This window comes from Channa argus, chromosome 1 (genome assembly GCF_033026475.1).
Source record: "Channa argus isolate prfri chromosome 1, Channa argus male v1.0, whole genome shotgun sequence".
Lineage (NCBI taxonomy): Eukaryota > Metazoa > Chordata > Actinopteri > Anabantiformes > Channidae > Channa > Channa argus.
In genome coordinates this window covers 34,646,208-34,667,692 of record NC_090197.1, presented here as the reverse complement: position 1 = coordinate 34,667,692, position 21,485 = coordinate 34,646,208, and the positions used below count along the sequence as shown (strand labels likewise).

The 21,485-nt window shown below is 40.9% G+C and overlaps 1 protein-coding gene across 1 annotated transcript; it reads right to left on the bottom strand.

The window, feature by feature from the left end:
- Positions 1-18,208: 18,208 nt before the first annotated feature.
- Positions 18,209-21,458, bottom strand: six2a (SIX homeobox 2a). The gene is made up of 2 exons (XM_067515324.1): positions 20,377-21,458; positions 18,209-19,055 (listed from the first exon to the last, which is right to left on the bottom strand). Exons 1-2 carry the CDS (start codon positions 20,934-20,936, stop codon positions 18,743-18,745), a joined length of 873 nt encoding a protein of 290 aa, XP_067371425.1. The 5' UTR covers positions 20,937-21,458; the 3' UTR covers positions 18,209-18,742.
- Positions 21,459-21,485: the final 27 nt, after the last annotated feature.

Here is a 21,485-nt window from a genome sequence, read left to right as displayed (position 1 = left end):
GCAGAGATTCCAACAATGTAAACCTCGAGGTCTTTAATCAGGAGTGGTTTTCATCTGACCTTTGGTTATATTAAATATCTGAAAACGCTACTGTCACCAACGAGTGGAGCACAGGTCCCTCAGGCCTAGCGTGGTGTCAGGGATGAACATAATGCTTGGATTTTTTTCAATTATGTTTTATGCAAAGTCTGAAGACTAGAATGCAAAAAATAATTGTAAATTTGTAAATGTGTGCAAGATGCGCACGCGAATGCGGGGTTTGCACATCTAGAATTGGGTCCAGGAAATCAAATATCACAAATAACCTGTCTTATTAGACTTATTACTTTCATTTGTTAATCAAATGGGGTCAAGTTAACAAAGGAGGCCATGAGCACAGGCGTGTGAAAAAGCTTTAGCCAGACCTAAAAAGTAGTTGGTGAAAGGCGTTTTACTGCTGTAAAATTAAATCTCTCCGCCAAATGTGTGATTAAGTTTGACAAAAGCTGAAAGAGATATGAATGGTAAACTTTTGTAGACACCCTAGATCTGACAGTGGATTAGATTTGTCAGGCTCCGCTAGATGAAATGTGCGCATAAAGTATGAGCATGCATACATTTCCCCCACAAAAGCGAGTGTGTCAAAGGCTCCAGTCATACAGCTCAATAGGCCTATGATCCTGAAACAATTGAGGCCATAATACAGACAAACATAGCTCAGCTCCCTGCCCGCCTGAAACAAACCAGCTCCCGCCGCACTCCTTGGCCGTCGACTAAAGTAAATCTGTATCATATTTTAAACCCATTCTGGGTCTTAAATCGGCCTGCCAGAGACAGATAGGCCCTATCAAGAGATCCGAGGGGCCAGGGCACCGCCGCACCACCAGGCCGTTATCATATACCCCCACCTCTCCATTTACGCACTCCACAAGTTTTATTGGCTGCGACAAGTCCCGGCTATGATTGAGATTAAATTAATCGTAAACTGAAGAGCATTTTTATCAGCAAAGAGGACACGAGGATTAGGGCTATATCTGAGAGATGGAGCCCGAGATAGGAACTCATGAATACAAAACAAGGGCCTCATTTGCGCAATGTTACGTTCATAAAAACCAAGGCTCTGAAAATATGCTGATTTAAACTGGATTTACTGCCGAAAAAAACAATAACAAGCCAAGCGTTTTACTGAAATGACGTGGGAAAACGTCAGCTCACGATGTAAACTTTGCTGCCGCTTTTTAAACCAGTACAAAGGTGTGTTGCATGCGCAGTTTAAGGACCAAAAACTATACTTGATACTGGATTTTCTTTGACTAAATCCACCGGTAAAGTATGTTTTAAAGAAGTATAGAAAGTCGACGCTTTGTTACGATACCAGAAACACATCAAAAGTCGATTTTAGATTTTAAATAAGAGCACGTTTAACCGTGTAAATGATACATTAACAGGGACACTCGCCTCGCTTTAAACATATGTGGGTCAGAGTGGCACTAGTAAAAAGTGTTGGAAGTGTGAGTCTATCTGTTGCTGGCTGGGGTCATTAACAGTGGGGGAGCTCTTGTTCGTGATCTGTCAACTCAAATATGGATCATAAGACAAAGGAACTTAGCGACGAGTAATCTGTGTGTGTGATACTTTCAGGAGGGTAATAGAGAATGTCAGACAAGAGGGACAAATGATGGAGACGTGCATGTTTTCCTCTCTTCTTCCTCTCTGAAGTTTCTATTTAAGTTTGTATGTCATAAGGGTGATTGCTTTTTTGTCTATAGGCCGGAGTCTGGCGCTGAGAAACACTCGCCCGACCCTGTTTTTTCTCGGATTACACCGGTTAACTGAACCCAACTTTCCTATTGGTGTGTATTCATGCAGCACTCAAAGAGAACCAACTTCCCTATAGCCTTACCAGCGCGACTGTCAGTGCAGGAATGAACGAGGCCCTTTGGACTAAACTTTGTGCTCTCACTCTGTCTTTTCTTCAATAGACACAGGGCTGCAGCATTCCTCTTGACCGAGTGGTAATTTACATTAAGTTATACGACCACGACTTCACATTCGGAGAGCTACTGTTCTCCTTTTCTTGGTCATTGTGTGAAATATTAGCAGCAAATTGTCATCCTTGTAAAGGCCAAAACAAACGAGTCTGCACTGATTACACTTTACATCATGACCTTACAATCACCCTTTAAAACACAACCATCCTGTGCCGCATTTCAGAGGAATTTCAGCACATAAACACAGTTTTGTGCGCGAACTGCCTTAGAACGCAGTTGGAATTGCATAAAACAGGCTATATGGCGATACTGATGTGTGGTTTGGGGGTCAGGTGGACACTTCTGTAATTTGGTGTGAGTGTATGAAGGTAGATGTGATGACATGCGTAACATTTTTTACTTCGTATTCTCGATGTGCCCCCGTGCGTAAATTGTGCGCGTTTTTTTAATCAATGTTAGGCCACATGCACCTGCTTCATGTTGTTAACTGATCACTTCCCCAATCCCCCCACACAAGTGTCACAAAGACACACACACACACACACCCTCTGTCTACGACAAGGACAGTGTTAAATTGCAATTTGGAGGTCACAGGAGGCAGGAGGCAATGATACAAGATCACCGGTATATGATCTTTCATTATATGTAGGCTGGAACATAGGCAGATGGGGGCATTCTTTCTCTTGTTTATAGTCAGTTTGGGAGGTGTGTGAATGTGCATGTGTCTGATGGGCGTGTGAAGAAATACTTCAGTCTAATGCTTATTAGTGTGGACTGCCATCGCGCAAGCCTCATCTTTTTAAAACAAGCATAACATGAAAGCAACCCAGCTCTCGCTTACTCAAGCGAACATTACCACCCCTCTCTCACGCGCACACGTGCATGCAGTGCACGCACAGCACATATGGAGGTTGTGTGTGTTGGAAGGACGGGGGTGGTGGGGGGGCTCGCTGGGTGCAGGCTGTGATCTCTCGCCTTGTGCACACCGAGTGGACAGAGGGCTGAGCAGCTTAAATAGAGACCCAGCACCTGTGTTTTCTAGCGCCGTTCTCAGGCCTTCTTAGCATGGCCCTATACATATGCGTGCACTGAGACCCGCGCCGTGAATATGCAGGGGGTATCCACACCATGTGCCAGAAATAAAAGGGGGAGGATGAGTTTATCTTGAGCATTAAGTAAGGAGAGATTAAAGTGAAATCCCTTAGCCTATATTACGGGTTTACATGGCGTTTCTCATTGGTCAGTGGTTAAAGGTTATAATCATAGTCTAATATCGGAGGTGATGTACAAGTCTATATAAGATATCTATATAGGGTATCTTTGCAACAGTGACCCATCTTTAATTAAATCACTTTAAAAACTGGACAAATTAAGGAGACCTTCTGAAGCCTTTGCGCATCTCAAACCATCTCTGCTTTGACTTCAATTTTAAATGGGTGTTTGCAAGCAAGAAAACTGCAAATCAAGCTCCGTCCTCCCTGCTCTTCTCTGACTAGGTGCGTTTTGGTGACACGTCGCCCGTTTACTTCCCCATTTCCTTCCATGAATTGGTGATTGTTCCCTGGTCTGATGCTGAAGGCTATTGTCTGTCAGCCGGAGCTCCTGTCTGGTCTGGTACTGAAAGCACCGGATGAACCTGGGGACGGACACCAGAGGTCAGCTCCTCTTTTTTTTATTTTAACCACGAAGATCTGGGCTAATAATACATAAAAACGCAGTTCATCTTGTCCAGTAACAATGTATTTGGTCAGGATAAAAGACACATTTGTCCAAATCAAGTAACAAAAAAAAAAGACTATTTAATTAAAGTAAAAAATGTAATGTGATGCCTTTTATATTTGTTAATAAAGAGACCACCCAGACTTGGCTGTTATTAATAGGTTCTTTCTGAAGGGGAAATTCTAGGGAAACTCACCATCGTCACATTTTGGTGAAAGGGGGTTTATTTGGTGTAAGGATTATGCGAATAATTCACTGTATTGTAACGACTGTGAGCATGAATGAAATCTGATTACATATTTTTTGTTTACAAGATAAACGATTTTATTCACATGTTTATGGAACTCCACGGACAAAGCCCCATAGGCCCATGCACTGGAGCCATAATTACAACTAAAATATGGATTGCACCATCAAGGAGTTGCATATATCACAGTGATAAGCCTAATACATGACACACCTAAATGATCTGCACATTAAATAGCATTTGGTAAATAGCGCTTTTTTCTCATTCACACATTCGCACTCACAATCACTCACCGCGAGCAAGTAAGTCGGTGGTTCAGTGTCGGAGGAGCCGGGGATCGAACCATCAACCGTGGAATTGGTGGACGACCGTTCTTCCTCCTGCACCACAGCCTCCACCTAGAAACCATAAGCTTGGTAAAGCCTGCCTGCACCCTTTTTGTATCAATGTACCTAACAAAAGGTCGGGGATTGACTGGGGCCTCGGCGTCCTTATCAATTTAACCTCCATTTACAAAGACATAGGATGGATTACCGGGGATGCCAGGCTCCCCAGGCGCACAAACAGCCCCAGCCTGAGGACAAAAACGGTAGGGGGATGGCAAGGCAGGTGCAAACCCTGGTGGACTGACAGGCTGAGGGAAGCTGAGAGTCAAACGTGTTCCTTGACTGCCATCTAGAGGAATATTGTTGAGGAAAGATGACTCTAAAGCATGTCCTACTAAACTTCTTTAACGACAAACGTGTCCAAAACCAAAAATGGGGGGCAATGAGTTAAAACCTTCTAGTAAGCCTGTTGAAAAGTACATTTTCCCGGCTACTGTATTACATTAAAAAGAAGAGTTTGTAGAGTTCTTATGCAGTGACTTATCCAAGCACTTTCCCAAATGTCAGCATGACATGTTGGAGGTCACTAAAAATGTCTGAAAGTATTTGAAACAGTCTTTAGTTGTTTGAGGTGAATTCGTGCTGCTCTACACTAGTGACAGCACTGTTTGGCCACAGTCTGCAGCAGAAGGAGAAAATTTCCTTATCGTTGCTTCAGCAGGAGCAGCAGCTTCCTCTGACAGGAGACTCCTTACTTCTCTATTAAATCTTGATTATACTCCAGTTAATGTCAGTGTAAGAATGAACATACATGGCTTGCACTACAGGGACAACTGTAGGCCAGTCATGTTGCCCCCCCACCCCCTACACACACACATTAACTTACTGTATACACACTGTACAGGGCCCATTCATTAAAGTTTTATCGCATGAAAGTCAAATGATGTTGGAACTCTGAACCAGCTTCTCCATTTAGTGCTAGATCAAAGATTCAGACGCCAGAGAATGTAACGGAACCCTAGATCCCTGGTTAATTTTTAAAAACTGATACCTAGAGTTTCATTGAGGCCGCAACAGAGCCAAGTGACTGACTGGCATGTGTGTGTGCAGGATGGTAGAACCAACAATGGTGGTGGTTGGTGGGTGAGTGGGGGGACATAATGGTGTCTGCTGGAGCGCAGCCTTTTAGTTTAACTCCCCTACTGTGGAAAGCTTGAGCGGGTGAGGACAGACAGCAGGCAACAGGAAGATTTACTGTTAATGGAAAGTGAACCATGTATGACAACTAGGTCCAAATCCATCATTTCATCATTTCTGGAGGAGAGGGCTATCCTGAACTGTATCTGCTCATAAGTTCCCAAATGGTTTGAGTCTGATTTCAGCTTAATGTGAGCGAAGAAGCGACCTTTCATCTGAGGCTACTACAGTTGATTTACAGTTCCACCAGCTCAGTGCTGAGACAGAAATACCATTTACTGACTCGGGCAGCACTTTGGTTGCGTTAGCGCAGCCCCCTTCCCACTAAAAGGTCCTGGTATGAATCCATATCCCCCTGTAGCTTTTCAGTGTGGAGTTTGCATGTTCTCCCCCCTGTTTGCCTTGGTTTCCTCAGGTACTCTGGTTTCCTCCCACAGTCCAAAGACATGCACCGGGGTTAACCGGTGACTCTAGGTTGCCTGTAGGTGTGAATATGAGTGTGAATGGTTGTCTGTCTGTGTATGTCTCTCTGTGTTGGCCGTGAGATGTCCAGGGTTGACCCCGTCTCTGACAGCTGGAATAGGCTCCGGCCCTCCACGACCCTGAACAGGATAAGCAGTGAGGATGATGGATGGAAGGATTTACTGTCTCATTACCTAATGGAGCCTGCATGAGACAAAGGGAATCATAGAATCATAACTGCAGGATAAATAATGGGATTTTGTAGAAAGGAGTAATTAAAACAGAAAGAATTGTATATTCATAAGCCGACATACTGTATTTTGTGGAAACGTTTAAAGAACATACCTGCATGTTGTGTATGAGTAGCCAAATTAGTCTTCTCATTTCATATTTCTTATTGGCCATTTCCTTGTTCACATATTCTGCGCACCTTATTCAATTGAAAGGTTTTACTTGTCATAGCTGAGAAAAAAGAAAGTTTATTTAAATTCCTGAATTCCTAGAATTACAAAACCACCCTTTGCAATTCATTGTCAATGAGAGCATCTACTTAAGGGGTTGATGTGAGATGTACCTTACTAGTTAATAACTGGCCCAGGGCTCTTGAGGCCCTTAGCTGAAGCTGGCTGTTTTGTCCAACTAGTTTTTCTATTTTTAATAGGTTCCTGTACATGAGTCGGCCGAGGAGCATCTTTAAAGCGCCTCTTTAAAAACGGCCCCTGTCCCGAGGTGGCCTCCAAAACACATGCATTATTGAAGCCTGCGCAAGCCTTGTCCTCTGCACTCAGTCCAGTTCAGCAAGCAGCAAGTGGCTGCATTGCTCCCATAATAGATGGGCGATGAGAAAGAAAACACAGCCCGAGTGTTCAGAGCTCAGAGACCTGATGTGTGACTGTGGAGGAGGATAAAATAGGAGCAGTTACAGGTCAAAACATCAAGCATCCTTCACAAGTTTACATTGTTAGTAAAGTTCAGAGGTTTTACTGCTCAGGAATGTTCGCACACCACAAAGAATCTGAGCCATAACAAAAGCTAAAGCAACATCTAATTATTCCTTTTCAGCAAAGACTATTTGGTATAAACTAGTTAAGAAGAAGAATCTGACTTTCAACACACAAGCAGTATTGTTATGTGTGTGCAGTATAATTAAAAGCTGAAGAAATATTATAGTTTAAACAATCCTATACTGTGTTTCTCTATTCATTGTCTCTCTGCTTTACACACACTCAAAATTGAATCTGAGCAGTTGGAGACAACAGAGAGAGGGCAAAGGGGGAGGTTGAGCGCTGTGTAAACGGTCAGCAGGCTTAACTCGGTGGTGTCTGTTCTTGGTGTGATGATGTCAGTCGGCAGTGTGCAAATGTGCACTCTTTTGATTTCCCTGATGTAATCCTCTTTAGCATACTGGTAGCCTAGAAAGCCCCAGGGAGGAGAGACGTGTGAGACGTTAGATAGCGTTTGTTCGGGGATTAAGGTATTTCTTCACCACGTTCATTCAAATGTCACATGCAGGAAGAGTAGTTTTGTAGTGCAAACACTGGATGTACAGGAACGCACAAGCTATGACATACCCCCTCTCACACTCACACACGCACATACACACCACATTCTGTCACACCATCTCCTACACAGTGAGACACACTGAGATGTCTCATTATGTTACACTGCCATCTACTGATTTCTAAAAAGTTGCTCCCACCCAAGAAATAGCGTGTGTTATATATTAAGCGGACTTCAAACTCTACACACACCAACTTTAATCTGATCTGATTATACAGCTAGGAAAGGACAGTTCAACAAAAGTACCTTTTCACGCTAATGTGTTTCCTTTCAGCATTTAAACATTTGTGCAGGTTAGGTAGCCCTCTCCCTGTAATTACTCAGCTAACAAGAACAAATTGTCACATTTCTGCCTTTCTTTTATTTGATCTATTGTGTAGGGAAGGGAAAGTGTCATAATTAAATGTTACCATGCAGCATATCAAGATCATATTGAGCCTCTTATTATCAATATATTTTGATAGATTTGGCTTTAAATATACCCGTGGGAGTGGGACACACAGCTTGTCACTATAAACTGTAGCATCATAGAGTTTGTATAACGCCACTGTCACCATGACAACCATGGCTAGCTGCTCTGTGCAATCACAGAGCCCCCACCACTCACAAATACCACCACTTTACCTGTGAGCAAGCCACCCTCACCTCAGATATTCAGCAGACAGACAACAAGACTTTAATTCATTAAAAACATGGGGAAATGGACAATAAATAAGCAAACATTATCTAAACAAATTGAAATAAATAAGCAAAACTGGCTCTTTAGTCTTATGTAACATCAAATTATGACAGAAAACATGCTACACCGTGTCTTGTTCATTGTGTAATTTAATTATCAGAAGAAATGTTCTACTTTAAGCACAAGGGCTCAAGGTTGAACATTGGATTCACTTCATGAAATGATACAAATCAACACAAGAAAACCGTACAAGCCTCTGCCATGCTTTTACTAAGAGTGCTATGCATTATTCGCTGGATATTTTTATGCACTCACCCTACAAAGCACACAGCCTTAGCTACTAATGGCATTCATGGCTTTCATATCCATTCCAGTAGTTATATGTGTGTGTGTGTGTGTGTGTGTGTGTCAAGTCAAGTATACAATAAATTACAAATGGTGTATACAGAAGCTTTATGGTCACTGACACTTCCCCTACAACTATGCCTACTGTTTATTGCACAGTGAAATTATAGCCATGGCATGTTTTCTGCGTTTCTCACCACAAAATTGCTTTGGCTGGAACCCAGAAGCGTTTGAAGTGCAGTGCGGTGGAGAAGCTAATCAAGCAGCAAGTGAATGGCACACAAAGCAAAAGAGACTTCAAGCAGCTGCCACTGCTGTGGGTGAGAAAAACCAACAACAAGAAGAATCCACAGTGTGGAAACCAGTGTAGTGTAAGTTATCAGGAAGAAGAAAGAAGTAGGTAGGTGGAGGGATGAAACACAGAGGAAAGGATGGGGAAAAAAAGAGAGCTGTGGCTATTTTTGTCTTTTTTCATGTTGACTTGAGTATAACAACACAAATTAAACAAGTATGTGGATTTGAATGAGTTTAATAGACTATTTGATATGACTATTGCAGTGATATTATATCCACCTGTAAATACTTACCTGGTATTATGTGACAAGATCCCTCTCTATCAGCTTGTCTTTTTATTGATACACTGGACGTGTAAACTTTCCGTTACAACATAATCTGACTGCTCTGTGAAACAGACAAGAATTAGAACCATACTCAAACAACTCTGAAGCAACGAGACATTAATATACAATATGTCTATAGTAACGGCAATACTATGGTCATAGTACCAAACTACTCCTATATATTTTCAAGTGGCAATTTGGTATGCGGATAATGATCTGCTGTGGCGACCCCGAAAAAGGACAAAAAAAAATTGATATTGGATTAAAGTACTGATGCACGAATGTGTTAATCACTGTAAGGCTGCAGCTGGTAATGATGGAGCTGATTTTAAACTTATGACTTTATTTACAATTTTGAACATTTTCATTTTAATGACCTTATATGCTGTTGGGCAGCTTCTAAATTTTATAGTGGGAGTCAAAGTCTTTCTTCTTCTTCTTAAATTGTATTATGTTTTAATATTCTTGACCGTGATGTTACTTGTTACTATTAAGAGTAACAAGTGACCATATGGTTCTCAAATTAATGTAGTGGAGTAAAAGTACAATACTTGCATTTAAATTGTAGTGAGTCAAAGTGTAAAGGAATGGAATGGATGGAATATTAAAGTAGAAATAACTCAAAATTGTACAAGTGCAATACCTAAGAAAATGTACTAAGTTACTTTATACCATTGCTGTTTTTGTTCCTGCTTATATCCCCACATGGTACCTGCTGAGGTCTCAGAGCCTAGTTGTCTGTTTTCATGTTGTCTGTTCTCAGCATCATGTTCTCTTCTTTACATACGTGTAGTTACACGTACTGATCACTAGGTGGAAGCAGAGTTTAGCTCAAACAGGGGTTGTATATGGTGTACCAGGTGTCAGCTGCTTTCCGCTCAATTATGGGAAAAAACAAATAGTTGCCTTTCATCACTCTGAGGTTTTGTTACTCTTTAAACAAGTATACACAGTACTAAGTGGCTTGAATACGCTGTGGGTCTATACAGTATGTGAGAGGCTAGTGTAGAGTTTCATGGGCATCTATGTCTCAGGTCACTGTGTGTTTATTGTACTCACAGGATCATATGAAGCAGTACATGTTTATCAAGCAGGCACATTCACTTATACTCCCCTTGTCTTCCTTTTCTTCTCCATTCACAGATTGATTTCAATGTTTCCATCTCAGGTGCAGGGAATGCAGGAAAGAGGGAGAGAGGCCACAATCCACAAACATGCCTCAAACTTGCCGAATTTCATAGTTTTTCTAAGCGTTTGAAATTACTTCCCCAGTACATTTTAAAGCAATTCCTCTTATTTTCCAGCACAATGCCAATATTAAAGAGAACTGTGTGGTGAGTCAACGGTCTGGCACGTTGAACCCGTTGGAGTGTTTAGATGGAAAAAGACGAACCTACACAGTCCACACTGAGACAGACAGGTCTAGCGTGCTCAACCACCATATACTGATTGATTAAAATGAGTAGGAAGTTCCCTTCATCCGCTCCTGAGCCGGAGCAGACAATCTGGAGCAGGATATGAATAACTGGCATAACCTTTCACATCTTACAGCAACAAATATAAATGGGGAGTAAAACGAGCATGAGCTTTAAGGTTCAAGACCTCTGTTACGTTTCTCTGATTACTGTATTACTGGGTTCAAGTAAAGAAATGGTGTTTAAATGAGACAATGCAAAGGGCACCAACACAACATACAAAAATACACAATGTTATAATGTGATGTTTTGGAGACAGTTGTAAAAAGAATATCTGCACGCAAATGAGCCTGAATTCAGTGTAAGTACTAACAACAACCCTTTAAAACTTCGCTACAACACTGACTTCCCACCTCAGTTAGGTTTCACAGGTGGAAGTGAGAAATGTATTGTGCTTCTGAAGCTAATCCATACTTTAGCCTAATCAACATGAAGACTATACAAATGCAGCTGTGTTCATAGGACACATCAGAACGTTTTTCTCCCTTTAGTATTTTCTAAAAGGAAGAAATATACAACAGGAACATGAACGTAGCACTGGGAATTAATAATAATTAAATCCTTTATAAAAACTATGGTAGTATAAGAGGAATGGTAAATGGTCTGCACTTATATAACACTTTTCTACCTATTGGCAGTCAAAGCACTTTACACTGCTTCTTATTTACCCATTCACACTCACAGCAGCTGGCCAACACTCACTGGGAGCAACTAAGTTGGGGTTCAGGGTCTTGCTTAAGGACGCTTCGACGTGTGACCAGAGGAGACAGGGATCATACCAACTACTGCGAGATTGGTGGACGATTAGAATATTAGTGGTGGATTAGAATATATTAGAGTATAATATTATATATGAATATAAAATTATATTATTATGAATATAGAATCTATTATTATGTAAAGTAAGAGTAGGAGTGTATTCCTTATGTTATAATGTGTTGAGTGTTTTCCAAAAAGTCTCATAGGAGCTTTCATCAGTACAGCAATATATCTGACAAATTATAATATCCTAATAACAAAAATGGCGTTTAATTACTTATTATATCATAATTGCCTTTTGGAGAATTGTGACCAAGGACAAGGAGGTTTAAAAGCAACCAAAACTGTCAAAAGTTTGATTAAATGTGCATCTTACTTTGTACATGTTTGTGTCAGCAGACTAAGCTGATGAATGGACTAGTTTTACAACAATTTATGTGAGTAATGCTCTGAAATGCTAACACGAAGTCAAAACCTACATAGGCTGGACGTAAAATACAGCTCACCGTGAAAATCATGTGTGTGATTTAACCTTCCTCTTGGCGTTCAGATTGAACACGCAGTGAAAGCATAAAGAAAGGTGTAGTTAATCTTTACGCTGGACAGATTTAATGGAATGGTGTCAAGTGACAATAGCTGGAAAAGCCATCGGAGTGAACTTAATGCGATCAGAAAAGCCTGTGTCTGTCTCCCATCTTGGAGTTCACAGTAGGAGGAAGAAAATCCAGGTGAGCCTTCTCCTATCCATAGTGCACGCACAAACAAGTTCACAAACACACATATAACAATACTACATCCCTCTTTACCTTTTATACCACCACTCAGTTATCATCTATAATGAACATATAAATATTTAAAACACACTCTAATGTTGTATTGTAGAATTGTCAATAAGCTTGTGTATAAGATACAGTTGTAATTATATAGAATGTCTTCTAAGTATAAAAATACTGTGCATTAATAACACTTGCAGTGCCCCTATAAGTGTGTATAACTTTATAGCATGTTTTAAACTATTTGTGATATTAGATATTACTTATAAATGCAAAATAGAAGAACTCTGCTACTGCTGTTTCACTTTAACATTTAGCATGTGATACTAAAGCTGAAGAAGCTAAATGTCTCACTCTAACTGAAGTCTTCATTTGTTGATATGTCTCTCCTTGTCTCAGGGATCAGTCTGCAAAGTGACCTTTCACTCAAGCAAAGGGCGCCTGCAGTGTGCTTATGTGTGTTTCTGCTTTGTAACAGTACGCGTCCAGCACACAGGGAGTGCATTAATGCTCATACTCCCCTGGCCATCTCTCTCTCGCTCTCTCTCTTTTTTGACTGTAACTCTACACCGTGCACCCCACTTCGACCCCTCCTCCTCCTCGCTCCCCAAACCCCCTACTGTTTTATCCTGTTTTATGGGACACACCTGATACACCAAAATACATAATGGTTGAGGAGAAGCTGAAATCAAGGTGTTCATCAATAAACATAACACTGTGTTTGACCTCAAAGTGCCGCAAGATAAATCAAAACAACCAAAATTAAAAAAAAGGCAAAAAGGGGCTTCATACATTAGCTTGTGTTCTGACTGAAATGTCAGGAAGTTTTTTTGATCAGCAGTTGTTTTCTGTTTGCAGCACCTTTGGTCTATGATATTGATTAGTCAGAGGCTAATTGAACAGCTTTAAGGGCCGAAATGTGAAATAATTTAATTACTTCATACATTTCAGGAAAAAGTGTTTTAAATTTTGGACTGAATTCAGTATTCACATTTTATTCTTAAGTTGGCTTATGTTTGAGCTGTCCCCCAAATAAGCATTTGGTTTTCTTCAGGGCACTAAGAATGAGCATTTGTGTAGTATAACACTAGTGATGAACTTTATTCTTCTGTCTGCCTGGGTGTTCTTTATAGTTCTTGGCTTGACATGCGCATGAGTTCATCTATTCATTTATGTCTGAAAACACTGGGCCTGCTCTCCCTGTCAGCATATCAAGCAAAAACAGTCTGTTGAACACTTCCAGTTATATCTGAACCCCTGATACTTTTAGACGCAGCCAAAAACTCCCTCTGCTCAGCAGGCATTTCCCACCATACATTTTAGATACAATTCACATAAGAATGACAATGAAGCTAATTGAAACTATTAAAATTTCAGAAATCCACATTTTAAGGATTATATAACTTTAACACCCTTATGAATTCTGTGTTATGGAAGAATACAAGCAAAATTATTATATACTGTACATGCACCAGTTTTGATACTAAATAAATCAAAACTTATTTTGATTAAAGGTAGAAGGTGAAAAAGTAAATATTGGCACCTTTTAGATATTTACTTGTCCAAGCAATGCAATTGCAGCTCTCATTGTACATTGCTCAGTCATGCCTTTTAGATTATTACAGAGAAATATCAATAACAAACATCCTACTCTCGTGAATTATAAAGTAATCTGAAATAACAATAAAATTAAATTTTTAATGTAAATCCAGGTCACATTTTGTGTTGCTGCATAAACCCACAGTAAGAAATGATGGTGCAACCAGTTGTTATTAATCTTTGTCGTCTGACTCAAACGTTTCCACTTCACAGTCACACTATATCAGTAATGTAAGTCCCAGCTGTGGCACCGACTTGTTAGCACTGCCACCGACCCCTCTCTGCGCAACAAGTGTGATGAATCTACAACTGCTCACACTCTGTGGCCAGAAATACTTGTTGTGTCTCATCCTTATGGCCACATTAACCTTTAATTTGTGACAATTAACTGGGACGATGTCTGGAATTTAATCTCTGCTTAAACACCCTAAACATTTTGTCAGTAAAATGACTTCACACCAATGAAGTTAAATGGCACAGTGGTTTAAGGAACCAACCAGAGGACTTGGCAGGTAAACCCTTAATGTTCTGCTGAAGTTTCCTTGGGCAAAAAAGAGAGGCTCTTCCAGCTCTCAGGCTGCTGCTATACAAGTCTGACCTCTGACCTCTCTGAATGGGTCTGAGTGAAAAGAGAATTTCCCCACTGGGACCACTAATGTGTCACGTTAAAACTACCATCACTTTAACTGACATTTCTATGTGCTGTGTTAACATCACTTATAAAAATGTGATGGACTCAATTAGTATCTGATACTTAAGAGTACTGTGTTGTATTTTTTCAATTTTAATGAGTTCTGTGCATTAAATAGGCTGAAAGATCAATGTTTATTCAATGAGCAGAGATTTTTTTTTTCCAATTCCAGAACACCTTTAACACTAATTGTGCCCAAGTAAAAATGCATCATGATTTGACTATTAAAAAATAATAAGAAAAAGAAAGAAAAAGAAAAAAGGAAAATAAATTTGCTTTAGTAGCTTTTCCTGCACTTCGGCCGTTCATTTCATTTGGTATGGAATACAATTGTAGCATTATTATTATTATTATTAAGAGTTTCTCAGCTCTAAACACATTTTAAAAACAAGTAGGTTTAAATTATTAATAGTTTAGGCATAATATATACATTTATCACTAAATACACATATTTTAATGAACGGTTCTTTATTCTAACTATAATCAATCGTTACAATATGACAATTATAGTTTAATATTTTCATGTGTATTTCCACTGTTATTTCTCTTAATTTTTTTACTTCACTATTCATTTTATTGTTGAGCAAACAACACCTGAATAACGACCTGACAAAATCCAGGAGGAAAAACACTCAAATAACAGAAAAAACAAAGGAACAAAACATGCCTGTATAGTAACAGGCCAATTATTTAAATTATTTTACTTTTACACCTAAATTATTAACAAATTACCCCGACACACTTTAAATCAGACGTGATCCCCCGTGGCCTAAAGCGAAATACTAATACAATGTCTTTCGTTGCGACAAAATTAATTGAAAATATTTAAACAATTAGGAACGATTGTCGTTTATAAGATGCAAATAAAAGAGTGCAATAAGTGAAAATGTATATGCTTATACATAAAACGTTAATGGCTTTTTAATCTGTAGCACTGCCTGTGTATACACGGAACGACATTTCTAATGCTGAATAATGTGTTTAAACCATATGCGGAAATTAAATAACCGCAGGCACAATTATTCACTGTGGATTAAAGCAATGTGAGCCTGTTCGCTCTCTGGGGTGATGTAATTATTTTTACAATAATAATGCACGGATTTGTTCACACGGGCCGATCTTAAAACAGATCAGAACAGCCCAAATCTTAAAGTTTGCCTAATAATCTGCTAAAGTGTTTGGATGTGGTCTTTACGAGCCCGGACTCAACATTCTCTCCTGATTGCTTCATGACTTTTATCCTGAGGCAAAAGGGTTTTAACTTCTGCTCTAGAGGCTTGTTTTCCTAAAGTTGTCGAACACATGAAGTTTAATCTGCGCAACATCCTCGCCTCGTGGTGAACTGACAGGCGATTAAACAGCCTGCGGATGAATTTGCACAACTAGTTCACACCTGTCTAACAGTTTATCCGGACTCGTCTGCTGGTTTTGGTGGGGCCATTATTCCCATAAGCCTGCTTGGCACAAGCAAATCAGCGTTTATAACCAGCGCGGCTTCTTAGGCATTTTCTTCAATGCTGGCGGATTTTCCCAACATCTTCTGCCCAAAACACGTTTAACAGCCTGCCCTCCCCTCCCGGGCGCACATGGCGCACTCACAATGCCAGTTCAAGTTCACATTTCAAGCCTTATGGGAAACAAGAGAGAGTGAAACTAGGAGACCAAAATCCCAGCTGTTTGTGGGGTTACAGAGTTAGTTTGATGAGAGATCAACTATTCCGTGTCACGTCTCCTCACCAGCCGCTGTTATAGGATTATTTTGAGCAGACCCATATGCCCCGAAGTCCTCGTTAATTATAACGTGTGGGATTTGAGCTGCGTGCGCGATTGACCTTCATGCGCCAGAAGCTGTAGTACCCGACAAGGTGCGACTGATCCTTCACATTTACAGACAGGAGGGAGAAAGCTTTGTCATATTTACACTCCCATCAGAACCGCCCGGTCCTGCAAGATCATTCATTACTCGACCATAAAGTTCGTTTGCTGTTGTTTCACAATAGTTTTCCATGTGACCCAAAACAAAATCAACCTCTAGAAGCCGCACAAGGCCACGAATCGGCAGCACTTTTAGGAAAGATGGCTTCTAACTTTGCCCTTGTGACTTGTGGTAATGATTATTACCACAGTATCATTAAATGCGCCCAACAAGTATGAGATTTATAAGAGGCCAGGTTACTGTTACTGCCGTGTTAGGGCGACAGGAAAATGCTGTAAATTTCACAAAGCCTCCTGGAGCACCACCTGACCCTGCAGCCTGTAAGAGGGAAAATCCTAAAGCTACTAATAAAAGTATGATGAAAAAAAAGAAGCATAAAATATGTAGTTTTGGGTTTATTCTACAAGAACAGCTCGGGCAGCAGACTGGGGGGAGCTGAAGGTGTCGCACGGCTGAAGCTGTTCAAACAAAGTGTCTTCTTTCAGCGCCCGTTTCCAGCTCTGTGTTTTCTTTCCCCCCCACCACCACCCTTTTTCCTCCAACCAAGCACCACCACACTTTTGTTCTCCTCAGCCGAGGAGTGCAGAAAGATAAGGTGTCATCACTTAAACATCAAGGTTCCCGGTCGGGAAAGCACGTACAGTATAAATTTCGCCCAGCTTTGCCACATGCCACAGGATTCAACCTCTTGACGAGTGTTGATTTTACCAACACTGGATTAAGTGTCGATGTTTTTCTTTTTCTTTGTCGTTTTAACATCAGAAGTGACTTGGATAAACTTTGACCTTAAGTGGAGGATTAACTTTTGACAACCGCCGATTTATGAACACAATACAAATCTAATGCGCAATAATCCAACTTTTATATTTTAAACATATTCTTTAATAGTTTATTTATTGCCAAATTACAGCTTCTATAAGTGTTAGCCAATCTAACTCAGCACTTTTAAGTGCAGCAGCCATGGACACAAGCCTTGAGAGCTGCTTGTGGAGGAATGAGGAACTTCCCTTGCAGCATTTATGATTAGATGGCAGATAATCCCGGCATATCGAGCAGCGCACGATGACAGACTGCCCACATATAAAGCGCACTAACTCCTTCCATAGAGGAGACACACGTGTCAGAGGCTAAAAACGCATTATTTTAGGTGATGCTTCGTGATTTTACATTTCCCTGTCACCGGTGGTTCCTGCACATAAGAAATAGCAGCTCAGAGTTTCAGTTTGTGTCTACTTTGCGAGTAAGATTTGTGAAAGCAGAACTGGAATTGAAAAAATACAGATACACAATCCAATGAACAACCCTTCTCTGATTGTGCAAACATTTATATTTACCTGCAGCGGCTTTCGAATATTTGCACTGTTTTAATTCTTTAAATAAAAAGGTTGCCCAGCTTGATGGTTTAAAAATAGACAAGGAGGTGAAAAAATGTTTTCAAACTGACCGCATGACTGTAAAAAATGTAAAGAATCATTCAGAATTTAATCCATGAAGTTCTTTGTCTTTTATTGTAAAGGGTATATGAAACTATAGGTGAATCGTTTTACGTTTCATCATTTATCGCAAAGTTTACATGCAGTCTCTTTCCAGAATGAAAATGAAAATAATAATAATATTATATCAACATATTAAGATAATCCATCGCACCACGGCTCTTATAAGACACTTAAGAATACCATCCCCTCCACCCACCTCAAAAAAAAAAAAAAGTATGGCTCTCTTGTAAAACCCCGTGTAACCAAAACAAAACAACAACAACAAAAAAGGCGATGGGGTACCTTTTAACTTGGTGCTTTTAGGGCCTGTTGATATATCTAAACAACCCCTAAAATAACAGCGGTAATAGTAAAGAGAATTAAGACATTTTATTGTTATTGTTTTCAACAATATAACATGTTAACGTTATTACATTCCGGTAAAATACTTTTTTCTTTTCTTTCTTTCTTTTTTTTAACCTCGCCTTTTGTCCGCCCCACCATTGCAAAAATAATTCGCCTCAACAACTCATATAATCTCAAATCTATTTCAAATTAGATTAAGCGCATTAAAGACCAAATATGCCAATAGGATGAGCAAAGTGGTACCTGGGTCAGGTCCAATGTGCGATACTCTGCCTTCATATTTGATTCTAGAAAATCCTGTAAACAAGCAGGAGTGTAATTTAGGGACGAATGGATGTGTTGCACGCTGGCAGAGTTTCCCACTTGTTTCAAAAAAAGACTTTTGAAGTAGAATATGAGACTAAATGATTTGTTACGGTGGCTGTTTTCCAGTCTGTCTGCCTTGCACCTTTCCGCAAGTGCTTGAAGCTCGTTTCACCCCACGTCGTAAATTTCTTTTCCAAGAAAACTTTGCTCTCTGTCCTTCTCTCTGTGCCTGTTGTTTTAAGAGCCAAGGTCCACTAGATTCGAAGACATAGGGTTCAGTATGGTGTCATGATGCAATGAGTGGTGGTGGTGCACCGTGTCTGCGCCGCTGGGTACCGGGATGGCGCTGGGTCCCGGCGGAGGCGCAAGGCCGTGGAGGGACTGTAAACCGGTGTTGGAGCCGAGAAGCAGAGCCGGGCTCGCAGACGTGTGATCCGGGGTACCCGAGGGTGTTTTATCGTCGTCTGAGCTCCCCAATAGAGTTTTATTTCCATTCATGGAAGAAGTCAATGGGTTGTGACTATTACTGTTGGAGTTCTCGCTGTTTTCTCTGCCAACAGAAAACAAAACCATCAGTAAAATCCGGAATATTAAATTCATTAATATTTAGGAAATAATCAAGGACACTGAATAGGCCTACAAATACAAGTTCCATTTGGCAAAATGATTATTTGTGAATAAAAACATTGTTTGAACAAAAATTACAATTTCTAAAAGACGCTCATAGGCTACAGGCCCACACACATACACACACACATACATACACGTAGCAGAAATAGCATTGTCCATGCTGTGTATACTGGTGTACTAATTAGGTTACGCAATAACCATAATAAGTATCATTAATGTATAAGTGCTTAGGTGAATGATTTATGAATGCATCAATCCGTAATGTGTTCATGTGCATCTGTGCCAAAGTGCAAACAATTAGCAGCCACTGCAATAATGAGAAGCTATCGCTCGTTGCACAGTGGTGGTGAACAGTCTACTGTGACTATTGAACCTGTGCTTGCTGCGTATGGCATAGTTCATATGTGTGCAGTGGTGAGTAAGGGTTCTCTCAGTGGGAAGACATGATTTACGCGGAGCTTTCAGCCCGAATTAGTGGCCAGAGGGTGAAAGAAGACACCAACCCAGTGAACACCTGACTAAAACACGTCTCCCAAACAGCTCTCTACGCCCGCCCGTGTAATTTCCTAACTTTGAAATGTACAAACGACCCCTAATGAAATGTCAGCCAAGTTGATGTGGAGGCTACATAGCCCGCCACATCAATTACACCGCAAAACAACTTTTAAATGTGTCCTGAGTTGTTTGCTGGAGCATCTGCTCTGTTTACCCCCAGTGTCTGGAGGGTTAAAGAGAGTTTTTCACTGATGCTACTGAAAAAGTCAAATTTCATGTTATAATAAGTGTGATTGCTAAAACATAAAAGCATGGTAAATACAACTTTTATAGCCTTGTAATTTACATGACTACAAGCCTTTAATTTTCTACGTTTCAACTTTTACGTGCGGCCTGCACAATTATCACACACACACACACACACACACACAAATAACAGTACGGACGTGACTTTAATAAACCTAAAAGTATGAAAAAGTTTCTGCTTTTAATGGTGTGTATCAGGAATAGATATAGATGCCTGGATAGTACTTGAGTTTATAGTTTAGAGGTCAACAATATATTACAATGTGGTTAATTGAATACATTGGCAGATGTAGGTCAACAATTATTTGCACTAACGCGCAGAAAAAAACTTTGTTTTTTGCTTTAAATGTGACTTCTGCCTGTTTTGGGGTTGATGTCACAGTGATAAAACAGAAGCTATTAGTGGGGAACATGTGTTTGTGGGAACATATTTTTCCTACCTTTCCTTTGCCTCAGCTGCTCGGTCTCGCTGCCGTCGGTTTTTGAACCAGTTGCTGACCTGCGTGGTGGTGAGTCCCGTCGCCTCGGCCAGCTCCCTTTTCTCCCGCGGGGACGGGTAAGGGTTGTGGGTGTACCACTCCCGAAGGATGCTCCGGCTTTTCTCCTTGAAGCAGTAACTCGTCTCTTCTCCGTCCCAAATGGAGCGGGGCAGAGGGAACTTTCTCCTGACGCGGTACTTCCCCACGGCGCCGAGCGGACGGCCTCTCAGCTTCTCCGCCTCGATGTAGTGCGCCTTGAGCCACAGCTGCTGCAGCTTCGGGTGGTTGTGCGCCGAAAACTGGTGGCTTTCCAGGATCTTGTAGAGCTCACGGAAATTCCCCCGATGGAAGGCGACCACGGCTTTCGCCTTGAGGACGCTCTCATTTTTGTGGAGGTGCTCGCATGCCGGGAGCGACCAGAGGAAGCGCCCCAGCCGCTCGATGTTACCCCCTTGTTGGAGAACTTCGCAGACACACGCCACTTGCTCCTGCGTGAAACCAAACGTCGGAAGCATGGACATGGCGACAACGTAAACTAATGCAGATTAAATTGTGCCTCACTTCCACGTCTCTCTTCTCAGTCTCACATTAAATCAGAACACATTAAGTCCAGAAGCGACAAAAGATCCCCAAAAAGAGCAGTTCAAAGTTAAACCGCCCAAGGTTAGTTAAAATCCAACTGCGTATTGTGGAATAAGCTCAAGTCCATTCAGCCATGCAAAACCCCAGGCGACAGTTCCTCATAGAGTTGGTGAGAAAGAGAGAAAGTTGCTACTCCTTCCACCGTTCCCCTCCACCTTTTCTATGCCGTTTCAACATAACCTACTCCCGGAGACCGGGCTCGCTGGCTCGTTTTAATAATATTATTCTAAGCTGGCAAGACGTGCGATTATATGAACTCTGATTGGTCGGTTATCTGACCCGGGAATGGTGAGGATAAGACAATAGCCTTGGTCAAATAATTTGCCATGGTTACGCTGTCACTCAAAGTAACCTGATATGCTTTGAGGTGGCTCCCTGGCAAAGTCAACCCGATTGTTCCCTTCACGAGCAGCCCGCCTACCAATAGA

Excerpts from the sequence above, each read along its gene's own strand:
- six2a (XM_067515324.1), bottom strand. The coding sequence starts at position 20,936 with ATGTCCATGCTTCCGACGTTTGGTTTCACGCAGGAGCAAGTGGCGTGT. Across the intron at positions 19,056-20,376 it reads GCAGCTGAGGCAAAGGAAAG|AGAAAACAGCGAGAACTCCA; the intron begins GTAGGAAAAATA and ends TTCTGTTGGCAG.